The sequence below is a fragment of the Heterocephalus glaber genome, unplaced genomic scaffold (assembly GCF_053883595.1).
Source record: "Heterocephalus glaber isolate CG9 unplaced genomic scaffold, H.glaber_assembly_v1.0 deba00000676, whole genome shotgun sequence".
Lineage (NCBI taxonomy): Eukaryota > Metazoa > Chordata > Mammalia > Rodentia > Bathyergidae > Heterocephalus > Heterocephalus glaber.
In genome coordinates, this window is record NW_028258156.1 from 2,167,756 (window position 1) to 2,193,893 (window position 26,138).

The window sequence follows — 26,138 nt, forward strand, 5'->3', positions numbered from 1 at the left end:
CTCTACCTTCAATCCCCAAAACAGACGAACAACTTACATCATTAATCTCAATGTCCCTCCACACAGTCTTCTAACAATCAATCACAAAGTTGCCTGAGAGAAAGTTTCCCTAGATACCACCAAATAAAACAGGTTTGCAACAGATGTCTCCATGAAACTTTTAGAAGAGATCTCATGTCAAGAAGTTAATATACCCTTATGTATTTGTTAATCAGTCCAGGTACGTGTAGCCTGAAGCTGAGGCATAAGAGCTATTAGTAAAGAAATCATTTAAGTCCAAAGAATGCATGGAAAAGCACCAGAAAGAGTATTATTTATAAAGACAGAGACAAGTGTAGTAGTACATACAATCAGAAAATCCCCACCTGGAAGTCATCCAGAGTAGTGCTTGTATTTAGGTTACCTGGCACTAATAAATATAAACTCTTTTCTCACACTTACTGCTCATCTAATCAATGAGCAAAATGACTAGCCTTGTCAATCCCTCAGTTTCTCCATCTACAAAAATGGGAATTAGAGTTACGTGTTAATACATGGAAGCTAAAATTCTTCTAATGAATGACAGTACAGAAGACACAAATATTATCACCACAAAATATGGAAAAACATATAATTTTAAATGTAAAACTGGTTTAAAGTCATATTTTGAAATCATGTGGTCAAATAGGCACATATTTGGAAATAGATGGCTCTGCGGGGGATAATGAGAGAGGATCAGGGTGAAATGACTCATGAATTCGGGAATGCAGGGGTTCTTAGCAGCATGAAGTCTCAAGGGACCAACAACAAGGCCTCTAGTCCCCTCCGCAACCAATGCCACTTGTGGACTCTACAAAAAGATGCTTGTCTCACTGGGATTGGAAATCATTTTTTGCATCCTTCAGTGAATTACATATGCATCTTTTTATTTTTTTATTTAAAAGTGACCTGCTGGGGTGGCACTTGCCTGTAATCCTAGAACTGTGGAGCCTAAGGCAGGAGGTTTGCAAGTTTGAGGCCTGCCTGGATTATATAGTGAGAATCTGTCTCAAAAAACCCAAACATTTTATAAAAGAAAAGGTGACAGAATGAGTGCCTTCAGTCTGGAGGGAAGCATAACTAATATCCCAACCTAAGCAAGTTTGGTCTTAGATAATGTCACAAAGCTTGGAGAGAAGAAACTCTACAGGATCTAGATGTATCCAATGAAGTAAGATTTTCCCTCCAAAAACAGCTAAAGGCAAGTAGTACCAGGGGAAAGAAATTTGCCAGCAAAAACCCAGCAATGTGGGGATCATGACCTTTTCCCAAATGGAGGATTTCTGTGAGGCCATATGTAAATCAAATCCTAAGTTATGGCTTCTAAGGAAAGAGAATATTTAAAACACCCATGTTTGAAACATATATAAAACAAAGCTCATATCTGGTGCTAAAAGTTATCTTCTAAATTGCTCATTCTGTAAGTTTTATTAATTATATTTTTCTAGATATATTTTGTTGAGTGCAGCATGCCTATAATAACTGTTTGCTGCCCTTGAACTCTGAATGAATGCTTTACTTCAATCCCTTTCCTTAAATAGAATCACAGAATATTAGAGAAGATTCCTTAGAGCTCAGTTAGAACTGTGGCTCTCAACCTCTGCTACACATTAGAATCTCTTGTGGAACTTTTAAAAATACAGAGGCCCAGGATCCCACCCCAAGCCAATTAAATCAGAATGTCCTGGAGGAGGGGTGGTAGTGTTTTTTATGAGCTCCCCAGGTGGTTCCATTGGGCTGCCAGGATTAAGAACCATGATACAGCCTTGTATTGTCTGATGCCATAGTTGCTGGTCACACGTGGCTACTGAGCACTTTGAAATGTGGGTAGCCCACATCAAGATAGCTGTAGGGGTAAAATACACACTGGATTTCAAAGGTTTAGTACCAAAAGCGGGGGCGGATATCTCATTAACATTTTAATATTGATTATCTGTTGAAACGATAATGTTTTGGATGAGCTGGGTTAAGCAAAATGTGTTATTAAAATGAACTTTAGGTTTGTTTTTAACCTTTGTAATGTGGCTATCTAAACATTTAAAATTATATATTTGACTTTCACTATGAGACAGTACTGATCAAGACAATATTCTTATCATAGACGAGAATGAGGCAGAGAAGCTGGAGGAGTTCAAGCCAAACTTTGAGGATACCCTATTTCAGTCTGAGGCTCTGCTTTTCACCACAAACCACAGTGATGCAGAGCCACGCTTGGCAGAACCTGTGACACTATCAACTGGACTGCAGACTTTCTCTACTTTGTCTAATTATTTTTTCCAAGATTTGATATTAAAATCAATTTCCCTTCTGGAAAATAGCCCCTCCCTTGGGCATACATTTGTGATTTCTTATTGTGGGGATATTCCCAAAAGTAGAATAGCTGGGATGGTTGTTCAGAAACAATTCCAGGGATACATTAGCGTAAGGAAAATGCAGAGAATGGATGAAGAGGATATTTTACCAGTAGTTGAGAAAACGACCTTGAGGCCCTCAGGTCTGATTTTGAAAAAGTCATCTTCTACACAGCATCATTCCCTGCTCAGAATTTAGATGCCTGAGCCTGTGGTGTTTTTTCTTCCCAGAGTTAATATTTCTCTGGACAGTGTTGTCAATGCAGTGAGGCAAATCAGGCGATTCATAATGGTGCACCAGTCATACCTAGGTGGGCTAGAGAGAATGGACTTTACCCTCAATGTCTTGTACCCTCTGGTGCATGGATTAGCACCTGGGCAATAGAAGTGAAACTTACTTAAAGTGAAAAATCTTGTTTTTATAGGCTGAAACGGTCTTAATAAATCCAGAAAATGAAGATTTAAGTGTATTTCTTCTAATAATCAGCTAATTCACACAAAAACAAAGGGTTTTTTTGGGGGGGGGTGTTTGTTTTGCTTTTTGCTGCCTGTGTTTTTTTCCTTGGAAAGCCGGCAGAGAGGGAATTATACAAAACTAGCTGGAAAAATTACATTTCAGAAATCATGCCTGATCACAAGACCTCCTCGGTGAAGTACAAGAATAAGAGAGACCTGAATCCCCATATAAAACTTCATGCAAAGATCGAAAAAGAAAATCTACGAGTCAGGCCAAACAACATATACTACACATGTATTCAAGATTTCTATTTATATGCTCTTTTCCTCCATCCTAAACACACCATCATAAATAAAACCATCCTAAAAATTATCATAAATAAAATGTTTCATGCTCAGCAGTCCTCTATGTTGCATGCAGGACTTGTACTAGTTGTGAATAGCCACATTTTGGTAGTCGAACCTCAAAGAGCTCCTAGACTCAACTCATTTCTGACAGAATAATCTTTGCCTTCAAACACTTGTACACTGACCTGGAATGATAATATATCACGGACGAGTCCTGGGCAAAAGTACATCTGCTACAGTGAAAATAAATAGTACTTGCTACTCTAACCAACAAATAGAAAGATGATTCACATGAACTTTAAAATAAATAAATTTTCATAACCTTTCCTCAGAGATGATAAAGACAGAAAATAAGAAAAGTCACCACTTTGTTCTGAGATTTCCGTTTAGCCCATTTTCAGTTCTGCCTGGTTTTTATTCTCAAATGAAATCGGATGGTATCATTTTATATGATATGTCTTATAAAATAGTGAGGAAGAAAAGTTACAATCGGTTAGAAGGTCAATATTAGAAAAAAAAAACTTAGTAGATATATAAGAATACACTGAATAGGTCAAGTGCTTATAGTAAGGCAGTTGTTCAAAAGATCTGATAAAAATTTGTCTTTAAATTTAAAATGTTAGTGGTCAAAAGGCTTGAAAAGACCAAAGCACCCAAAGCCATGGTTCATGGCTCATGCTTCATTCACGATAAGGGCATCTGTGGCAGCCTGGCTTGTGGGAAGAGAACCTCACCTGAAAGGCTGGAACCAGGCCTCCATCCCTGGTTTGACACTCTCTAGCTGTAGCCCTTAGGTGAACTAGGAGACACCACCAGGCCTTGGGTCTCCTCTTTTAAGTAGAAATGGTGGCTCGGAAGATCTCCCCTAGCTCCAGTAACCACACAAAGATTCCTGCTTTCTCTCTCACCATCAGAATGTCTAGGCCAAAAGAAGTTCTTTTACTCCCTCCAAGATCAGTCTAAGTCATATACAAAATGGTAGTTTTCCATCCATCTTTGTTCATTTTAGGGTAGAGATTAAAAATGTGAACCTTAAGCAAATAGAAGAAAGCAATTTAAGGAAATTCAGGGAACCTGGTAGGGGAAAAAAAAAATGTCCATGGAACATCTTATGCATTCAGGAACTTATCCTAAATTTTACACTTTACTTTGAAAGTCCTAGAGGCTTCAAACGCTGCAAAAATTGTGTTTCTGGAACAGAGTTATCACTACTTGGAAATTTCTAAAAAGCTTTCTCTCTTTTTAAAAATTTTCTTATGTTAAATCCATGATTTGTGATTTTCAACAAGGGAATACTAATGAATACTCAAAAACACTAATTGCCTGGGGGTTTTTCTAATTACAAAATGTAATAATTCTTTAGCAAAAACATTAAAACTTGATGACATTTTTAAAGTGCTAGACTTTCTATTTAAAGCATTGGTCACAAAATAGATAGCTTACTTAATTCACAAACAGCAGCATGAAAAGTTTCTTTAGTGTCTTTAAGTCTGTACAGCATATATGAGAGTGCTTCTTTCTCACACTAAATATTCAAGGCTTCTTTCTCTGAATTTATTACCTTATTTCAATGGTATAATTTTCTTGAATATAATTCAGAGAAAGAGTCCTAGATTTAAATTTTGAAGCACTAATATATAAAGGCATTGGTTGATTCCCATAATACAGCTGGTAGTCAAACTGGACAAGATAATGAATTGACTGAGATCATTATTCCATCTTCATCCAAGAAAGCTGCCTCTAAAAAAAGATCTTAAATTGCTGTAGAAATCCAATTTGTAAGAAGCAAAAGAAGCATATAGATAGGAAACACCAGCCATGATCACATTAATTTTGTGACTAACGGCATTGCTTTGAAGTGAAGAATCGGGGGGGGGGGGGGACGAAAGATGACAAAAATAAGTCCATCCAAATCCCAAATTTAATCTAACAATACAACCAGAAGTAAATCAACTACAGATACAATGTTTACATGTTGGAGATCCAGCAACCATCATGCTCCTCACAAAGTAATCTTCAGCTTAAGAAGAAAACCAATGCCAGTGCTGAGGAAATACTGTAGGGTGATGTTGCATCATGCTAAAAAGTTATAGTAGGGAATCAGAAGACTGGGAACTTGACATCCGTACAAATAACCATGGAAACTCCATGATTGATTGGTTTTGAACACACAGGTGTTGGAAACTGACAAATAGTTATAATGATGATACTCTACTTTCTAAATTTGAAAGCTAGACAGGGAGAGTCTCTCTGAGAAACTACCATTTATTTAACCCCTTATTCAAACAAAATCTGCAGCAGAACAGATATAGAAATAAAAGCATGGTTTCTACTTTTTTGTGGGAACATTCTAATAAACTATCTGCTCAGATATAAACTATATACAAGGTTACAACCAACATCTCCTTGACAGGCAATTTGTGGACATCAACAATTTACATTAAACACAATTGGCTTGGAGATATTATCAATTAAGCAAATATGTTTACTCTGAGTAATTGAACAATAAAAATCGGTATGAATCAGTAAAGATTTAACAATAACAGACCTACATAAAATGCTGCAGAGAAAATGAGAAAAATTAAAAGAGATACAGTGAGTTCTTTCATCATTCTCTTTGCACATCTCAAAACTAAAGTAATACTTTAAGTTCAATCAATAGTACACTTCTTCAGGGGAGTACACATCTAGGTTTGAATGTGAGAAGTGGAGGTTTTTGTTGTGTTTTGTTTTTAATTACAGGTTTTTTTAAGGACTCCGTCTTACTAAAACTCAAGTATTTATTGAAGTGATGCATGAAAGCTCATGGAAAGGGGAATTCTTACCTGACACATTATTTAACAAGCTTCACAGCTTCCCCACTCCAGTTCACATGCGCATGAACAAGTTTTACCCAGAAAATAATGGTCTTCATGCACAAACATATACCCACACAAAACCCTTATACAAAATGCTACTTATAAATTCCAGGAAACTGACAAGAGCAACGTTAAAATTCTGCACAAAAGAAAAACATCCATTTCCAAATTCTGTCTATGAAAATACAATATTGGTCCCACTTAACCAAGTGCAAAGTGCTTTCTCTGCCTAGGAAGCATATTAAACATTATCTTACCATTATCTGCAGAATAAAATCAGCAACGTGTTGCTTCCTGCTGCCACCAAATCAAATTATTTCTTCCTTTCTTTCTAGTAACTTGTTTTTCACCAGCAGGATTAGAAAGAAAATAAATCTTTGAGTATTTCCTTCAGTATTTCAGACCAAAAGACTGTGAAACCAGCTCTTAGTTAAAAAAAAAAAAAAAAAAAAAAAAAAGAACAGGTCTGGTATTTTACAATCACTTCTGCCCCAGAGGTACCTCCTGGTTCTTGTTCCTCCTTCTCTCCCTCGTTCTCTAAGTTTCTTTTAGCAATGAGAGTAATTTTTCCAGTAGCCTTGAACTCCCTAGATTTAACTGACATGGAAAATGTGACTAAAAACTTGTAGAACTGTCTAGCCTCCAACCCTACACAGAATCAACTTTGTTGTAAGAGTTGAAGAACACCTCGCAAGCAGCTACATGCTCAGTCATACTCCTGCGCTGCGTAGCACCGAACACCAAAGAGCAGTGCGCCATCTAGTTAGCAAGCTGCAATCTCCATCCTACAAGGGGGGACACCTTCAAACCCTGGGAGCTAAGAACTTGTCAGGGTTCAGCTGCTCTAAAGGTCCAATTGTTTATTTAAATAAAAAAAGATATGGCTACTGAGATAATCCACATCTAGTGGATATGGGAAAATTTAGATTATAATGGCACTACAAACTTTTACATCTAACTTTGATTTACAAGATAAAAGCAAGTTTTAAATTAAAAGGGCTTTCTGTTAATAGAGCTTATTATTCTGAAGACGGGAATGATTTTCTTCGAAAGTTGTCCCTGGGTGCATGCCTATTATCTTTGCTTTTCCCCCTTCCACTAATGAGCATTTATCTAAAGAGCCTGTTAATCCTCTGATGTGTGCTTCTGGTCAGAGGTAACAGTTTGAATAAAACCACTAATCACTGATCACTAAATCACTGATCATTAATCACACTCTCCAGGGCCCGTGACCCAGGCCATTTTTTCCTTGAGGTCTGTGCATCACAAACAAGAAGTTTAACATTTTTGATGCCCATGTATTGTGTGTAGGGTTATACTATTTCATCTCTAGTTGTGAATAAATAATAAATACTGCTACAAACTTGGGGAAAGGATGTCAATTAGATCCCAGACAGGAGTTTCACAAATGCTTACCCTACAGCATGGCTTTCACCGAAGAAAGTGGATCTTATTATAACAAAACATGTGTTCTCCGAGAAACTCCCACCTATTTAGAATATAAGTTTTCCTTTACTTAGCTTTCACCAACTCCAAATCAGACAGCACCGGAATCCCCTGCTCCCCTCCATGCAAAGCCTGTTGTTAGTTGTTTTTTTTTTTAATTTAGACTGCACACTTCTCTGACTCCCAAAGAGTTCTTTTTACTTTTACCCCTTGAACAAGTCACACAGGGTTTTTATTCCAACTGCCAGATAGGGAGATTCTGACTCAATTCAATGACTTATGCATTTAACTTCCTCTTTACACACAGAAACTTAAAGAACAGTGCAGAAACACTCAGCAATTTATTGTGTGGTACTTTGTGTTCAACGACTCACATGTTCTCACTTTGGAAATAAAACATCTAATCTTGGTCCTTTCAGCTAAACTTGATTTAGTCAGCTGCTCCCCTCCTAGCCTCCCTCTTGGACTAATGGGTTCTAGGCAGGCACTCTGAAAAGTTAAGCACTTTGTTTGCTGTGGGTGCCTTGCTTTCCTAAGTCACCGCAGGGGCTCAGTATTATCATAACGCTTCTAAACCTCTCCTGAGGTGCCTTTTCTGTCAGGGCTGAGTATTTTCGTCCTGGAGAAGGAGGCTTGCTGGTGCCTTTCTTAAATAATAGAAAAGGGCAGATTGTGCCCTGATCAGGTACTGTGGTCCCCTCTGACACCAGAAGCTCTTACATACACTCCAGGGACGGCGTGTTCGCCCCGGGGAAAGCTGTAAAAGGCGGGGGCGGACCCAGATGATAACGATGTGGGCGGAGGAGGGGTGGAGAAGGAGAGGTTGGGACCCGAGGGCCGCAAAGATGCCCAGGGAATGGGCAATTGCAGGAGGAGGGGGAGGGGGGCAGAGTTGCTTTGTCAGCATTCTAAGCCCCTGAACCCTTGCGTATCTGAAGCTGTTAATCAAACACTTACTGGCCCGCAGAATGACGTAATGGACCTGTATACAGCCTTTATTCCTTGACACATGTCAGAGAGAGGGAAAAATTAAAAATCAAACACACTCTGCAGACTCTGACAACGAAATACACAAACAGCCCACTCCAGTCCTTGACCTTGAATAAGCATCAAGTGGGGGCGGCCTTCGTTCAGAGAAAGTTGAGGGCTTTCTCTACCAGGCGTCCCCTGGAAACACATCTATTTCCCCATACATCTATGCAAGCCCCCACTCCCTCCTTCCTTCCCCGAGAGAAAACATCGCCTCAGTTCTTCCGAGTCTTGCCCCTCTATGAACTTGGTGAAAAGTTTAAGCGGCACGGTGGAGAATCTGCCGCAGAGTAAGGCTCCGCGGCCGGGTGCTGAGCACTGTCGGACGCCGCCGCAGTTCCAGCCCGAGCTGTCATTTGGGTCGGCGGCGGGCAAGAGGTAATGATGCCAGCGGAAAAGGGACGGAGGCAGGAGGCAGCTGGAGGAGCGTGCGCCAGCGGACAGAGCCCCGCCGCTCCCGAGCCTGGAGCGCCCGGAGCGAAAGTCCAGCGCCCCGCAAGGGCGACCTCCCTCCCGGGCGCGCGCGCCCACCAGCCTCGGCGGGCAGCTCTGCTGGACAGGTGGCAGCGGGCTCGGGGGCCCGGGTGCACTCGCCCGCCCGCCCCTAGGTGACCCGGCGTCCTTGCCGCGCCCGCTGGAACTTTGCAAACTTTCTTGGGGGTTCTGCCGCCGCATCACTGGGAAGCTGGGGACACGGACGCGGGGGGCAGGCTCCTGGCTCGTCGTCTCCGCTGCTGCCGCCGCCGCTTGACCACACTTCTGGAGGGGTCCTCACTTTGCCAGGTCTCTGGAGGCAAACACACCCCCCCGATTCATAACTGTCCCCCGCGTCAGGGAAACTCACGCGCGCTCCCACACACGCACGCACGCTGGGGCGGACACGGCGCGGGCTCCAGCGAGCATCTCTCCAGTCGCACGGCGCAGCGGCCACCGAGACGCGCTCCGGGACGGACACGGCGTGGGGGCTCTGGGGCGGCCACAGGACACAGGAGAATTCCACAGTCTACTAATTGGGGCCGGACTTTCCTTCGGTCCGCCAAAATGTTTACAAACACAGATCACCCTCAAAAAAAAAAAAAAAAAAAAAGAAAAACTGCATCGCATCTTCCTTACTCCTTGCCCTGTGACCTGCCCATTGGACCAAGTAACCTCGCGGCTGCTGCGGAGAACCAACCCCTGCAAACAAGTACACTCCCGAGATGGCTCCCGCGGCAAGTGCAACAAAAGTGGCTAAATGCAAAGGCCCCAGAAGTGGCCGAGCCGTATTTTTAGGAACTTACCAAACAAGTGTGGAGAAGGCAAGAGCGGAGCCTGGGTGAAGGGACCACGTTGGACTGAGCAAAGATTACAATACATTCTATTTAGAGTGCATTACATCACCCCCCCGGTGACGTCACGTGGGATTCCTGAACTTCTAAATCATTGCGGTCCGCTGGGGAGGGCGGGAGGGGCGGGGCCAGCACGCCGAGGGGCGTGTTCCGCCCCGGCCCCACCCCTGCCCCGCCCCTCCAGCGGACCCTAGCGCACCCGCCCGGGAGCGGCGGCGGCTGCGGCGGCAGCGGCGACCGCGCAAGCAACAGCTTGCAGAGCCCAGCGCCGTGTGACACGGCTCCCTGACATTAGTGGTGTGAGTCAACTTGGAAACAATCCTGATGGTTTCAGACAGGACCACGGCGGAGGCGCGGACACGGGCTGTCCTGCGGGGAGGGCCTGCTAGGGTCCGAACGGTGTGAGGACTTGGGGGTGGGAGGAGAGAGCTGGGGAGGGGTTGCTGGAGGAAGTGGGGAGAGACTTTCTGCAAATAGAAAAGCAAGACGCTCCCCTTCCCCCACCTGAAGATGTCCACTCCTTATGCCTGCGACAGTCATGACCTCATTGCAGTGTTCCCTGCGTGCTGGCTTCTCGCAGCATTCACTGTCCCTGGACACCCCTTCTTCACACCCCACACCCCACCTCACTTCCAAGGGTGCAACTTCCTCATCTGCACACTCACTTGGTTACACAGCCCACACCCTTTCCAAGTCCCTCACTTCCTGCATCTGAGGAGCAGTGAGGGAAGTCGCTCCTGCAGTCGAAAGGTGAATCTCTGCTAGAGCCAAGCCTTGAGCCTGAATTAGATTCAGCGTCAGAGCCCAAAGGGCCCTTGGCCATCAGTTCCACTGCCTCCTCAGTCGTTGGTCCAAGCTCACTGGCTGGCAGGGCCAGGGCCAGGAGGCAGGATCAGAGCGCCTGGTCTGCAGGGAGAAAGGAGCCTGGCGTTTTCAGCATCACCCAGTCACCATCGCCACAGCACCCTTATCTGGCTTCTTCTCAGAAGTTCTCCCTGTGGCTAGCATCCTAGATGACCAGGGTTGTCCTTGCAACAGCTCACATCTTGCAAAGCACTTAAGACCATGGGAACTCTGTTTCTCACAACTCTGGTACAATAAGAATTAAGACAGGTGGTACAATTGTTGACATTTTGCAGGTGAACTCAGGCCGCCTTCAGAAGGGTAAGGGGCTGCTGGCCTGACATCACTCGAAGAGCAGGTGGTGGCAGTGGGACCACCCCAGCCCTTCTTTTCAACCCCAAATCCCATCCAGTTTCCCTCAGAGAACCAGCGGTAAGTATTGTCTTCTAGTGGGTTATTGGTGAGTAGAGCCCCTGCAAAGAATTTCCTGAGTGTGAGTTCTAGTTTTGCTTCTTTGCTTAGGAATGGTTTAGCCCCCATTAACAAACAATAATCATGTCTGACATTTATGTAACATCTGACATTTGTATAGTACTTCTCATCCCAATGCATCACAGCCGTGACCATGTAGTTTGCCAAAGGATCATGACTGGACTGGCTAGAGATTCTAACACTCTCCTTGTATTGCACATATTTCCGAGTGCCTTTTGACATATTAAGTGTAAGTGCTTTCTATTTCCTTTCTATTAAGCATTACAAGGTTCCTGTCCTCTTTAGTGTTCTTTGGAACCACAGGGACTAACAGCAGTCTGCTCTTCACAGCTTTATGTAGAACTCCTAAGTGAGTTCTCTACTTGTTCTTTTCCTCATGGAGTGGCAAAGAATGGCTCCAGTCCTAACCTGAATGTTAACTAATAAAACTTTACAAGTGACAGCTCACATTACCTAGGTTTATTGAAGGAAGAACTAGCCAGTCTGAAGCAGCTTCTATACCCACGTTATTCTGCACCATAACCAGTACAACTTTCTTCACCTGAAGTACATAGCTACCTCTTTCTCTCTCAAAGAAAAAGTATGAACCCATCAAAGGGAAAACTATATATATCCATATCAGCTCAAGCTGAGGGTCTGTTTTTTTCCAAGCAGCAAACAGGTGCAGACCAAAGGGATAGAGTGGAGAACTAAATAATCAAAGCCAGGGTAATTTTCAAGGCTTTAAAACTTATAAGTAGTTAACCAACATACACATATACAACACTTAATTCCCAGCGTTCTCTAAACAGAAGCAAGTGTGTATGAGTTTTAATGTAATTTTCTAATGGGGACGGTGGGGATAATTATAGTAACTCGAGTTAAGAATTACATCATTTGCATTAATAAATGTGTTTGGCACAGGGAAAAATATGCAAGCACTCACCCTCTTTCTATTAATGAAAGTATTGTAGCTCATGCTGTGATAGGTGAGCATTTCACTATTTTTTGGAAAACTTCATCAAATAATTGGAAAGGAAATCTTTTGCTCCCGAATTCCCCCAGCCCCACACTTCAGCCTCTCATCTCTCAAATCCGGCCAGCAGAGCCTTGTGTTTGTGGACTCGCATTCCTCCCTCCCTCATGCTCACCCACATGCTCACCCACTCTCTTCTAGGATTTCTCCAACCCAAAGTACTATGGTGGCTACAGTTCACAGGAGCAGCCAAGCAAGGGCATCGCTATGGGGAGGACAGCTGGGACATTTGACCCAAAGGGAGCCAGGACCACCAGGTACCAGAAATGCTATCTCACCTCCAGATCTCTTCCCCTTGTGTCCTACAAGACAGGGACTCTTAAACCAGAATCAAGACAAACTAGTCAGGGTACCACCCATCCAAGGCTATCCCCTTCCCCTACGAGACAGCCCAGGGGTGCCATTCCTAGTGCCAAGGAGGTCCAACCTATGAAAACCTGACTGGCACCACACAGACCAATGCAAATAAATGATATGCCCCTGCTAGACTGGAGTTAACCTTTTACCTCCGAATCAGGGAAGAGAGGCCTGAAGAGTCAAAGTAGTGAGCATTTACCAACCCCCGAAGAAGAATTTTAACACTTTTAACAAATGGACACCCCTGCTAGTGCTTGGCCGATGAGTATCAGCCCTGAATAGCACCATCTCAAAGGGCCTCAGGTGGGAAGACATTCTTTACTCCTGTACTTTGGATTCAGTTTTTCTCTAACATTCAGCAATCATTGGCAGCTCTGCCTGGTGATGAAGCCTGATGAAATGAAACAGATTTCCTTCTTCCCTACTCCTAGGCTCCCGCAGAAGTTCTCTCATTTAGTAGGGTAAGCCATAGAGCACCTGGGCACCATGTTAAAGGCAGTTTCTTGGATCAGGCTTCCCCCTAAGTTTTCAGTTCAAAGGCTTGGCACTGGACACAGGATTCTGCATTTGTGACTCTGATGCAAGTGCCTTGGGGACCTCACTTTGAGAGACTCTGGTTAGGAAAATTCTTAAATAGACAGTGACATGGGAGGAAGCTGGTAAGGAGCCAGAAAAGGGCCAGACTGCAACACTAAAGCAATTTTTTTTTCATTTTTGTTTGGTGCATTTTTTAGAGTTTGTTATTGTTGCTGCTGTTCGTTGTTATTTCTCTTATTTTGCAACACTGGTGAAAAATGAGGCACATGCCTGAATAGAGGAGATTCATACACAATGTGTGTCTGTCATTCCTTGCCATCCTATTTGCATATTAGAGCTCATGATGCTGCGTGAACACAAAATTTCCAGGACCCAAGGGGCAAAGGATTTCAAGACTCATATCAAGTGCAAAGTGAACTGGTGATGCCTGTGATCTGAGCGAAATGAGAGTGGGGTAAGGGGGTGAGCAGGCACTGATAACCCCCGAAAGGCCATGCTTTCCTTTCAAACCAGTCTTTTCTTGGGATGCAGCAAAAAAGGCAACAACATTCTAAGAACCACAAACAACCAAGGACCATATCTACTAATGTTAGGTTTCTGCATTAGACAAACACGCCAAAAAATACGACAAAGAAGGAAAGAGAAAGACAGAGTAGCCCATAGTTCCTTTATCCTGCAGTCCTTCCTTATCCACAAGTAAGGGCCCAGGACTTTAGCTCAGTGGTTCCACAGCCTGCCTAGAAAGCGCAAGGTCCCGAGTTTGATCCCCGGTACCAAAAAAAAAAAAAAAATTCAGGTTAGGCTATTACTGGGTTTAGCTTTCCTCCATCCTTACCCACAAGTAAACAAAAAGCAGAAAGTGGGCAGAATGTGTGCTATAAAGAGGACCACGTTCATCTTATTTAATGTGTCCACTGTTCTGGGAAGAAAAAAATACATACGCGCATCTCAGCTGTGAAATACAAATTGTATGATTTGAGTGACTTCATATGTAAGTTAACTGGCCTTATATTTACTGTTGAAACTTGCATTGCTCCATATAAAATGAATTAAAAACAATGCTTATAATTTAACATTTTAATTTTTATTAAATGACTTTAAATAACAAATTAAAAGCACCACAACAAGTCAAGAGATTGATTCTGAAAGAAAGAAAAAAGCTTTCTATCTAATATCTTTAGTGGCACTGTTTCTTGGCTTTTAAAATGAGGGATCCTACACTTTCATCTAGCAGTATGATCAAAAGTCATAAAGCATATTCTGATACAATCCACCATGTCCCTAAGTCCATGCTCAGAGTAGAAGATGTGACAGCCTCATCTTTGTCATTTACTAGGTGTGTGACCAAGATCAGTTCTTTAATCTCTGAACTTCAGATTCTTCATATGTAAAATAGAGAAATATCAGCATTGACCTTGTAGAATATTGCAAAGATACAATGAGTTAATATATTTAAAATATTTAAAACCATCCTGGCACATAGTAATTACTGAAAGAAGTGTTAGACACTACTATTATGCATTACAAGTTTTGGGGAGAATTGAATAAAATAATTTACATCAAGTGCTTAGCAATGTGCTTGGTGTTTAGAATGTACTCAGTAGATGTTAGCCGCTGAAATTGGATGTAAGATGTAATATTAAAGTTCTATAGATTTGAATAGAGAAATCAATCCAGTTAGTCCTCAAATTAACGGTCTTCTTTTAAACCACTTCTACTGGGAGACATTGCCTTTAAATAACTAATCTGCACTGAATCTGTGGGAAATAGATCATTTTATGCAGGTAGACAGTCTAGTCAGTGCCACTGCAATTTATCCTCCTGGTCTTGACATACAAATGCACTTTTATACTAGCAGTTGTGTAACTATCAACTCTTGAATGTTTCAGGGTTTCAAGAATCACTTCTTAAAATCCTCACAGGTACAACTTGAAAATGCCATGTTCATGCATTAGAGGTGGGAGTGCAAGGCAACTCCAAAATATTGTTTAGCAAAGGACAACTAGGTCACTTGGCTCAAGGTTGGGGACCTCACTTGCAGACCATCAATTACTGATGGCTTGACCTACTGTTATATGGAATTATTCTTATAAAATGTATTGTATATTCCTGAATCTGGCTGAAAATCAAAAGCTTCACCTATCCCAAAGAGTATTAGTGTTAACATCCCTATAAAAGTCACGCTTATCTTAATGTGTTCTTTTTTTTTTTTAAAGACAGACTTGATTAAAGGAGAAACTACTCAATCTTTTTTTTTCCCTCTGCTTTGTGATTAAGTGAAAGAGATTGACACCTGCTCTGAATAATGACCCAGAGAACAATGCTGTGTCAGCACACTCCAAAAAATCTAGTCATTTCCTGAAGATCAATGGTAAGTGGAAAGTAACGGTTTAACAATAATTAGAATGTTTCATATATAGGGAGGTTCATTTAGACTAAAACATTATTGATATCACATAAATTAATATTGAGCATCATCTTGCATGAACTGATATTTCACACACCACCTCTTTTTATATCATCGTTAACCACATGTTTAACTCATGTACTGCTGAAGTAGAAGGTTATTCTCATCTATTTAGGGCACTTATAAGAACCTGATGTAAATGATTCTTGAGAATCTCAGGAGCTTTTAAACCTAATTGATCAGCCCTTCTTCCTCATACTTAAATAATATGGAATATTTAAAACCTGTAAAGTTACACTGAACCTCATTTGGATCATGACTGTTAGAAGCGGAGTCAGAAAAGTAGAAAGCTTCCTCATCCTTTCATCTCCTTTATCCCGGTTTTAAAATATTCTGTCTATAGCTTTCAGGACAGTGACCTAACTTGGCACTTATGGAGCCTGCAATATAAACACCAGCACACTGGTACATTGTACTGTTTAGCAAAACTATCGATTTTCAGGGCTGCAGTGGCTAACTATGGCAAAATCTGAGGGAAGAAAAGCACACTATTATTTGTGAGCACCAACCGTGGGTCAAAGCCATTACATATTTTATCTCATTCAATCCTGACAACTCTCAGTGAAAGGTATTATCTCTCCTAATTCATGGGGGAACTGAAGTTCAGAGAAGCTAAGTTATTTGACTGAAGCCACACAGCTAGCAATTAAGGCAACTGGCTTCCAGTCCTACTTTGACTCGAGAATCCACATGGCCCATCAGAACTCAAGATAGAAAAGCACTGTGCCTCTCAGGGATCAATTTGCTTGGATTTGTATCCATTTCTAGGCTAATTCCTGCACTTGTATGCGTCGGAGGGGTGCAGCAGATCTATTTAAAGAAAAGCAGAGGGCCCTGCAGAGCAGGATCCTGGCCATCACAGATGACCCAAGCACATCACAGCCCTGTCAGTGTTGGGGACTGTGGTCTGGAGATCCAGCAGCTGGTCTGAATACTTGTGGTGGCAGAGGGCTGTGGATTGTGGTTTTGGATCTTTAGCCCCAGTGAGAAGACACATCAGCAATGGTGAAGAAGGCAGAAGCTGCTGGTGTGGAGGCCCAAGCGACTCTCTCAACACCAACTGACTGTGCTGGAGGAATACAAAGGCAAAGGCAACTAAGAGTCATCACCAGATGGCTGGAACTCCAGAACCCTACTTATTCCTCTCATTGCAATAGTCACTCATCTAGGCAACATAAGTATGAGAAGGTTTACATTAGGGTTTGGAGAATACAAGTACTTGCTCTCCCTCCATAGCCTAAGAGGGCCCTTGATGGGTCTCTCATTTTTTAAAATGGAAATGTTTTTTATTGTTTCTGTAGGTTATAAAAATAATGAATGCTTGTAAAAACCTCAAATAACACAGAAGTATATAAAGTAGAAAGTAAATTTTTCCCTATAATCCCATCCAGAGATAACCATGATTAACAGTTTGAAGAATATCCATCCAGAAATTGTATTGCACATACAAATGTGAGTCCTATGAATGTGATTAAACTACATATTCTATTCTCCTCCTGCCTTTCCACTGTACAATTTATTGTGGACATCTGCCCATGGGAATACAATAAAATGACATCATCCTTTCTCAAGGCTATATAAGTTTCCATTGTTTGCGTTTAGTTATCAATTCACTGTTAATGAATATTCATATAATTTCCACTTTTTGCTATTATAATCAGTGCCACAGTGAACAACTGTTTATGCTCTTGTACATAACATCCATAACTACTTTGCATAGAAATGGTATCACTGGGCCACAGGCATACAGTCTTTGACTTTCAATGATTGATATGATTTTTTTACTTTAAGATGATACAAAAATGATACACATGCAATAGAAACTATACTTCTAGCTTTAAACTTTGATGTTTCCCTGGCTAATTAGCTGCATTTGCCAATCAGCCATAAAAGCACATGGGTAAACAGCTGGTACCCCACAGTGTGTGGTGTTGTCCACTTGTGATATTCACTGAGTTAGGTGCTCAAATGCACTTTCTATTTACAATATTTTCATCTTACAATGGACTTATTGAGATAAACAAATCTCCCCCACCCCTCATAGGGCATAGACCCAGGGTCTTTGCACTGAGCTACATCCCCAGCATTTCTTTTCTTTTCTCTCTTTCTTCCTTTCTTCCTTTCTTCCTTTCTTGCTTTCTTCCTTTCTTCCTTCCTTCCTTCCTTCCTTTCTTTATTTCTTTCTTTCCTTCCTTCCTTCTTTCTTCAGACAGGGACTCAGTACATTGTTAGGTGCCCAGGATAGGCTTGAACTTTGGATCCTCCTGGCTGCTCCTTCCAAAGCGCTGGAACTACAGGTGTGCACTGCCACACCTGGCAAGGATGTACCCATCTTAAGTCAAGGAGCATCTGTGTTTTAAATTTTGTTATATGTTGCTTGCCACTCTCCCAAATGGTAGTACCAACTGACTCTCCAACTGACAGTAAGTGAGAATATTGATCTCATCCCTGCACCCTGATCAGCCCAGGACATCCCCAGACATTGAGTATGTGACAAGAATAATAAGCTTAAAAATTACATCTTTTATGTTAATCATCATCTCATTGATTTCTAGTTGAGCATTTTTTCATGCATGTCTCCTGCTAGTATCTCTGCTCTCCAAGATGTTTACCTTTTATGTGTCTAATTTGTAAGAGCTCCTTCTGTATTTAAGATGGGAACCTTGTCTTCTATTATTTATTTTGCAGATTTTTTTTCAGTTTTTTTTTTTTTTTTTTTTGGTACCGGGGATTGAACTTGGGTTCTTGCACTTGTGCAGCAGGCAGTGAAACCACTGAGCTAAATCCCCAGTCCAGTTGGCCTTTTGACTTTTAAACTTTCCAAATTGGACTTTTAAATTTTTATACAGTCCATTTTTGCTATAGTGTCTAGACTCGGGCCATGATCAGAAAGGTCTTCCCAGCCCTAGCTTTTAGTTCTATCTTGACTAGCCTCTTTGGTTCTTCCCATACTGTGAGTTTAGCAAACCAAAATTGTGACATGTTGGTGGGTATATGTGATAGAAAAGCAGATGGGAAGAAAAAATATTATCTGCTCTTAACATTTAGTAATGTGGTAATGTGATTTTACTTTAATTTTAAGAGAAAACTTTCCAATATTTTGGCCTAAGGTAAAGCTTAGAAAGATGCTGACAAGCCCAGTATGCTGTGTAATATAGAGTGTATATTCTCTTTATTAGCTATGAATATGGCAGTGAATGATTTTTAAATTTGAAGTCAGATGATTCCACTGATAAGAATAGGAAAGTTTCATTTTAAGTAACTGATGCATAGTCTACCACAACAATGGCCCCATGTTTAGTTGTTGGACCAACCATGAGGAATGCTAAGTCAGCAATGCTCAACGTGCACCCTCCCTTCACCTTTGCCACAGAAGCTCCCATTATTCCAGAGGTATTCTATAGCTGCTATTCCTTCACCACCCAGAGCCCTGTTCACAAGACCTGACACAAAAACAAAACACTAAAGTACAAAACAAAACACTAAAACCTATGTTCAATTCAAACATGCAGTGAAGGAGAAAATAGTGAGCCTGTTGGAAGCAGAAGAGTCAGGAGCTTTAAACTTAGAGCTTCAAATTAACTCCAGATTCAGTGAGACCAAACCTCAGTGCCAAGGGGAGAGAAATGAGTTGTTATTTAATGGGTACAGAGTTTCTTTTGGGGATGATGAAAGAATTCTGGAAATAGATAATGGTGATGGTCATCCAATATTGCAAATATACTTAGTGTCACTTAGTGTGCACTTAAAATAGCTAAAATGGTACACCTTATGCTATACATTTTTTTACTATGATTAAAAAAAAGATTTAAAAATGAACCCCAGCTGTACCTCTTATCAACTATGTGGACAAGTTTCTACCCCCACCCCATATGCTTCATGGATTACTCATCTGCAGAATGGAAAAGGTGGTGATAGTTCTGGTTTTGACGGTTCATATAATCAAAGTTGGCTCTTGTTACAGTAACTTATGAACTTGAAGTCTGTTTTTTAAAGCTCTAGTATTTGGTGTAGAGTCCTCCATTTGTAGGATTTTTATGTAAAAATCAACAAGTTCAGTTTTTACTTAGAAGACAAATTTTTACTTATTTGATGTCTCTTGTAAGACTTTACTCTTAAAAGATGCCAGTAATTCACTCATCCAGATAAATTAGCCAAGAGGCAGCTGTGGCATGGTGAATCTCCTGTTGGAGATCTTTACTACCCCACCAACCCCAAATCTGTAAGGAGAGAAAGATGTGCCATACTCCAGAAGCTGGCTTCAGCCCAGTAGGGCCAGAAAGATGGGATCCTTATCTTTCATGGTTGGCCCCACCCTATGCCAAGTTTTGTTTCCCCAAATAGATCCTTCTGGAATACAGCTGCTATCACTCATTCAATTGTCAAGGGGCTGCCTTCTTGGAAAGAAATACCATTGTTTATCCCCCTGAGGGATGTCACACATCCACACATATGGGACTTAAATCAAGGCTTTGGGGGTTTTTTTCCAACCCACACGTTGGATTTTTTTTTCCTCCTTTATATTCTAACTTGAATAGTGATGTTTTAAAATAAATTCTTCTTGAGAAATTAGTTTCCCACATTATTTAACCCTTGAATTCAAGACATTGTCATGATAAGAAAACTCTTCTAGAAAATATCTGCATGGCATAGCCTGTGGCATTTGGAATGCTTATAAAATAATCTGTATTCATAAAAAGAGATTAGTTTTACCCCTCTTTTTATATTCAAATCCCAGTAAATGGATAAAGGCTAGACAATCCAGAGTATACGGGGAAGGAAAAGAGAGACAAAGGAGAGAAAGATATATGGACTGAGACAGGAATAAAGAATACAGAAATTACGGCTTTGTTCTTATGGTATTACCTGCCAGAATAGAAAAAATAGCAGCCAAGCGTTCTGGTCCTGTTTCCCAAAAAATGCAATTAAAATGATTAAAATAAGTAAAACAGACACAGGAAACATATAGAAAAAATATATTTCCTGCGTGCTAAGCCTCTGATCCCATTAAGTACTTAAATAATATCTTCCTGACATCATGATTATATAAATAACATGCTACTTTCATATTTATAAGATTGAGAGATTATATTACTAGCTTATGAAAAACATGTTTAATTTGCAATTTTTAAGTGACACTGATATAGATTAGTATATATTATAGAATTAGATACATATGCCATAGATGCTAGTTTTATATTTTATCATAAACATACTCAACAGGTGCAAAAATACCACCTAAAGTAAAACAAAAGATAATATATCTTCTGACGATAAAAACATATCTGCCTTGCATCAAAAAAAAAAAAAGAAAAGTATATGGATATTCACATCCTTCTTTCTCAAGCTTATCTAACTCCTTCTCAGGCACAGTGCCATATATCTATAAGCCTTTGTATCTCCTGATTAAAAGAAAATAAGTATAGAATCATGTTTGCTACAGTCTGCTGCCAAAAACCCATGTCTACAATCCATCATTAAAATGTGACAGTCTATAGCTATAAAGAAAGAAAAACCTCAGTCGTCATGCTCATTTGCAAATGTTTCAGGGGCTGGAGATTGTTTGGCAATCCTGCTGTTTCTAGGTTATTTGTGGAATAACCAGTTTAATTGAGCCGATGATTGCCTTGTGTCTGCATTGCACTTCTGACTTAGATCTTTATTTCTGCAGTTGGCATCAATTTGTGCTATGTGGCAAGGGAATGGCATGCATTCAGCAAACCCGAATTCCAGGGTTCCAGCCCACCCTTTCTTTTCCTTTGCCAATCTGATTTCTGAGGAATTTGCCTAGAGTTGCTACAAGAAAAAAAATGGTAATGAAATTCCTTTGCAGTATTTTGTAGGCCATTTGGTAGAATTTCTTTGAGTTGGGATTCTTACCCTCCCCAAGGTAAAATGGTTTTATACCATTATTAAAGTGGAGGCTTGCTTAGGATGTTCTCTGTAATTGGAGCATATCCCACTGCATGTAGTACACAATGTAAACCAACCTGTTGTAACGTGGAGAACAGTGCAAGGCAGATATTTGCTACCCAACTGAGTCAGTCGGAAAAAAGAAAGGGGTAGAGGGAACCTGAGTTAACACCAACTTTGTCCTGACTTGCACTAAGACTGTAGCATGGAGGAAAATTGAAAACAGAAACATCAGAAAGATCAGTGAGAAAGCAGGGCCTCTCTTTCTTCCTTTACTTTGTTCCTAACAAATAAATGTTCATCTTCACCCACTCTAAATCATGTCCCTGGAATGAGGACTGTATAAAAGGGAAGTTCATATTGCAAAGCCCATACAGAAAGAAACCACCCTTGGCCACTAATGGAAATGGCTCCATCCTGCAGTGGAATGGGCTTGTCTCCCCGGAGAATAAGTGAATACCCCAGGCTTGCTGAATGCTGGAATCTGAGATTATGATGAGAACAACAGACCTCATTTAAGTGTGTTTAAATGAAGACCCTAACATAGACCCTTTTCCAAAGAAACCTTAGACATGATTCTTAGGTACATAGAGAATTTTGTCTAAAATCTCCCATATATTTTCCTCCTTCCCCCATCCCAACCCCCAAGAGAAAGGCCTGCAGCTCTTTTCCCCTTTCAGGGAAGAGAGACAAATTGTATCCTTTTAAAGTACAAAGGGAGGTAACTTTCACTAGCATTTCTGAATACAGAGAAGTCACTCCAATTCAAAGAAGGTATACAACCAATAAGTGTGCTAAAGGAAAACAGAAGAGTATGATCATTCTTCCTCTCTATAAATAAATCATTCACATGCAAGGAGCTAGAGATGAATTTCCAAATGGGCTTCTATTCCTGGCACATCTTTGAGCAGCATTGCTCCATTCTTGGTGAGGCCAAACAAAACCTAATCACCAAGTAGATACAGTGTATCACTGGATTACCATAAACACACAGGCAAATGTGGGTGACACTTGCCTGTGATGAAAATTGGAAGGTAGGGACTCTCTTTTGCCCTGTATTCTATAGGAAGAAGATGAAGGCTTCTTAAGGACATTTTTCCTCTACAAGATGACACCGCCTGTCTGAAAGCCGAGTATATTCAGAATTAATATAGCTGCTTCAGATTCCTTTTTATTAGTATTAGAATGGTACATCTTTCTCCATTCCTGTAATTTTAATTTATGCATGCACTTATATTTAAATTGGGTTTCTAGTGGACAACATATAGGTAAGTCTTATTTCTTTTATCCATTCTGTTTGCCCCTGTCCGTTCATTGGTATCATTTGTCTTTAGACCATGTATTTAAAGTGGTTATTGATGCAGTTGGATTAATTACTACCCTATTTGTAACTATTTTTCTATTCTTTGCTCTTTTTTTTAAATTTTTGTTTTTGTCTCCCACTCTTTCTTCTGCCTTCTTTGTACTTTTAATGAAGTACTTAATATGATTTAATTTTCTCTTTTCTGTCAGTTATACTTCTTTTTAAGAAAATTTTTATTAGTTTCCCTAGAGTTTGTAATATACATTTACAAATAATCCAAGTCTAACACTATGCCACTTCACAGAGAATCTCATAACAGAGAATTTCCATTTTCCCCTCGCATCTCTTACAATGTTATTGTCATTCCTTTTACTTAAAAGGAAGCCATAACCATTCAATACATTGTAGCTATTATAACTTGGAACAAACTGTTATCTGTTATAATGTTGTTGAGTTTCAGCTGTGAGGAAAAGGATGACGACTTCCAAGCTCCTTACAGGTCAGTCTGGATGCCGAATGTTGACTTTTATTCACACAAAAGTGAAACCAAGGTGGTGATTTAGCTCAGTGGTTCCAGCGCCTGCCTGGAAAGTGCAAGGTCCCGAGTTCGATCCCCAACACCCAAAAAAAAAAAAAAAAAGAAAAAGAAAGTGAAACCAAGAGGGAGTAGAGAACTGCTAATTAAGATCTATAAGAAACAATAGAGACCAAACACAGGTCAGTCCTCGGAATATCAAGATAACTCAGAAGAGTTGAAATGAGTAGGGAATGGGTAGAAACGTAGCCGAGAGAAGGGCTTAGAGGAAAGATGGTTGGAAGTCTAAAGCTTTAGCTTCTTTCTATATGGAATGCAGATTCTAATGAAATAGTGATTCTAGTCAGTCTCAATAGAAATAGCTGTGGTTTCTTAGCTAAAATCATTGCTACTTTGTGGGTGGAGACTGCTTTACTGAAAAAAGACAAGTGAGAGTCAACAGAGAGGGTCTAAACTAGCATTAAATCTGACCTTACTAAGGGTGATATTGTGTCAGGAGACAGACAAGTCAAGCTGTGGGACTGAAATGTCACCTGTACTCTTCAATCCTCCCAGTGTCCTTTTCCAGTATCTGTTAAAATGAAGATTTGACTGGATGAACTACATGATCACTCTGTACCATTCTGACATTCTAACATTCTATGAAGGGTAGAGGCACCATGAAAATACTGACCTATCATTAGTCAAGGGCAAGACTGAAATAGACACAAGGGTGAGACCCTACAAGAGAAATATTCTGTAACCCATGAGCTGTAATTCCACGTAAACCTGGGATGTCAGAAGCAAGGCCATGACACATCAAATGAACTTACCACTTGAGGAGAATCATAGATAAGGCAACCACAGCACGGAGTCCCAGATGTCAGGATATTCTGGCCCCTCTGATCAAGAACGTGGAGAAGTGGGCTGGGAACGTAGCTCAGTGGTGGAGCACTTGCCTACCATGCACAAAGCCCTGGGTTTCATTTCCAGTACTATAAAAACAAAACAAAACTGGGGAAAAGGTGGGTTCTTTGACATTTCTAGAACAATCACAGTAGGAAAGGAAAAATTCCCTCCAGTTGGACCTGGCTAGGAATGCAAAGGTTACTGGGAAGCAGGTCAAGAACATAGAAAATAAAACTGTTCCTTAGTACATGAATAGTAAAGAACAGTGGGGGTGAGAGACAGAGGTAAGGAGAAAAGAGAAAAAAAGAGACCAAAAATTCATTTGTTGTTCTGTGATTTGGTGGGAAGAACCATATCCAACCCCTCATGGACTTTTGGAATACTTAGATTGGGCTAATAGCAAACCATACAGGTGACAGTCATCAAAAGGTGCCTCAAGGTCACTAGCCTCGGGTCAGAATTGGAATAGACCTGGTTCTACAGCAAAATTCCAAGTGGCAAATTCTTCATCAAGCAGTTTTTCAACAGCCCATTCTTTTGATTTTATTACTCTTGTGCTATAATTATATTGAAAAGCAGGAAAATATTTGTAGTTGCTTATGTGATTATTTTCAGAAGATCGTTTTATGGCATATGATGGTCTATTCATGGCTAGAAATCGAATTTAATTAAAAGATCAGGGAGTCAAGAGGAATAAAAAGAAAAACTATCTGCTGGGTGTGTTTGTGCCGGGGCTGTGTGAGGCTACTTACTGAGTTTGTTGATGATCTGAGCCATACATCATCCTTCAACAGAGAGTTTATTTTCTTTTTACAGACGGGGGTAATGCCTAATTCCCAAGAGCACACATAAACTGTACTTACTGAAATCTACAAAAGGTCTGAAGACCACACCAACATACATGAAAAAAAGGATTTGGTAAAATTATGAAGTAATCATAAATTTGAAATAGAATAAAAAGCTAATTGATCATACAAATGTAATTGCTTCACCCTATAAATAATTTAACTGAAGAAAGCCAGCAGAAAATGTATCAAGGTGGTGAGATTCTGAGTAAATTATTTTCTTTGTTCTAGTCTTTAAAATCTACAAATCAGTTATTCAACAAAGACTTTTAAAAGTTCAAACAACAATAGAAGAAATAGAACAGGAGAAATATGCTGCACATGTTATTCAACCCATCTTTCAAAGAGTTAAATGTGCATAAGGAAAGTCTAAGCTTGAGTCCGAATCATAAACTTGATTTGAACTCTGTTGTCAATTGCCAGGGAAAGCATTCCAGACTCTAAGAAACTGTTTGATTTTTTTTTTTCCTTCCTAGCTTCAAGAAAATGCTGGAGGGCCTAGAGGGCTCCTGGCATGTAAATTGTAGCCATCAGGAGAAAACCCCACTGTACTACCAAGCAGGGCTTTCAAAGTCATTTTCCTAGAGTTGCTTGTAACGCTGCCACACAGGCAGGGTCAAAGTGGGATAGAGAGCTCCTCTGGTTTGAAATTAACCAAGTGATGCGGAGGAAAAAGAAGCACTTTGCCAAAACCCCAAGATAAAAGCAATCAAGAAGAGGTGTCTGTCAGTATCTAGAATTGCTTTGTAAGCAATGGATGCAAGACATCAAAGCCACCAAAAGGAAAGATGTCTTTTCAGTGCCACTTTTGGAGAGTGATAAGTAACATATTTCATTTCTGGTTTCATAAGGTTATTAACTGTTTCTTTTATTTAAAAAAAGAGCAAAATGTTTTCTGTGAAGGTTTGTCGATAAGCATTAGTGTGGTACTGAATTGTGTGCCTTTTTATGAACAGGCTGCACAGTAAAATAAAACACTACCAGAGCTTTCACACAGCAGATCAATTAATTAACTTATCTCCGTGAATACTGTTCTCGCTGAAACTTATTAAAAGTCTGATTCATCAGCAGAGCCCCAGGCAATCATCAATTGCTTCTCAATAATACAA

The 26,138-nt window shown here is 40.5% G+C and overlaps 1 protein-coding gene and 1 long non-coding RNA gene across 7 annotated transcripts in view; one reads left to right on the forward strand and one right to left on the reverse strand.

The window, feature by feature from the left end:
* The window catches only part of Creb5 (cAMP responsive element binding protein 5), a 418,076-nt gene extending 408,134 nt beyond the window's left edge, over positions 1–9,942 (reverse strand). For 3 of the 6 annotated variants that reach the window (XM_087206594.1, XM_087206593.1, XM_087206595.1), the window contains exon 1: positions 6,289–9,165. In XM_087206594.1, the coding sequence (XP_087062720.1) occupies positions 6,289–6,291 (3 nt within the window). In that variant the 5' untranslated portion in view covers positions 6,292–9,165. Of the gene's footprint in view, positions 1–6,288; positions 9,166–9,782 lie in introns of those variants that run through there. The other 3 variants (XM_004839496.3, XM_087206598.1, XM_087206596.1) reach the window with 3 other exon arrangements.
* A 97-nt stretch (positions 9,943–10,039) lies between these two features.
* LOC110348072 (uncharacterized) lies at positions 10,040–17,113 on the forward strand. Its single transcript, XR_002393040.2, has 5 exons — positions 10,040–10,133; positions 10,974–11,109; positions 12,326–12,441; positions 15,356–15,449; positions 16,314–17,113. It is a non-coding gene; the product is annotated as an uncharacterized LOC110348072 (long non-coding RNA).
* The last annotated feature ends 9,025 nt before the right edge of the window (positions 17,114–26,138 follow it).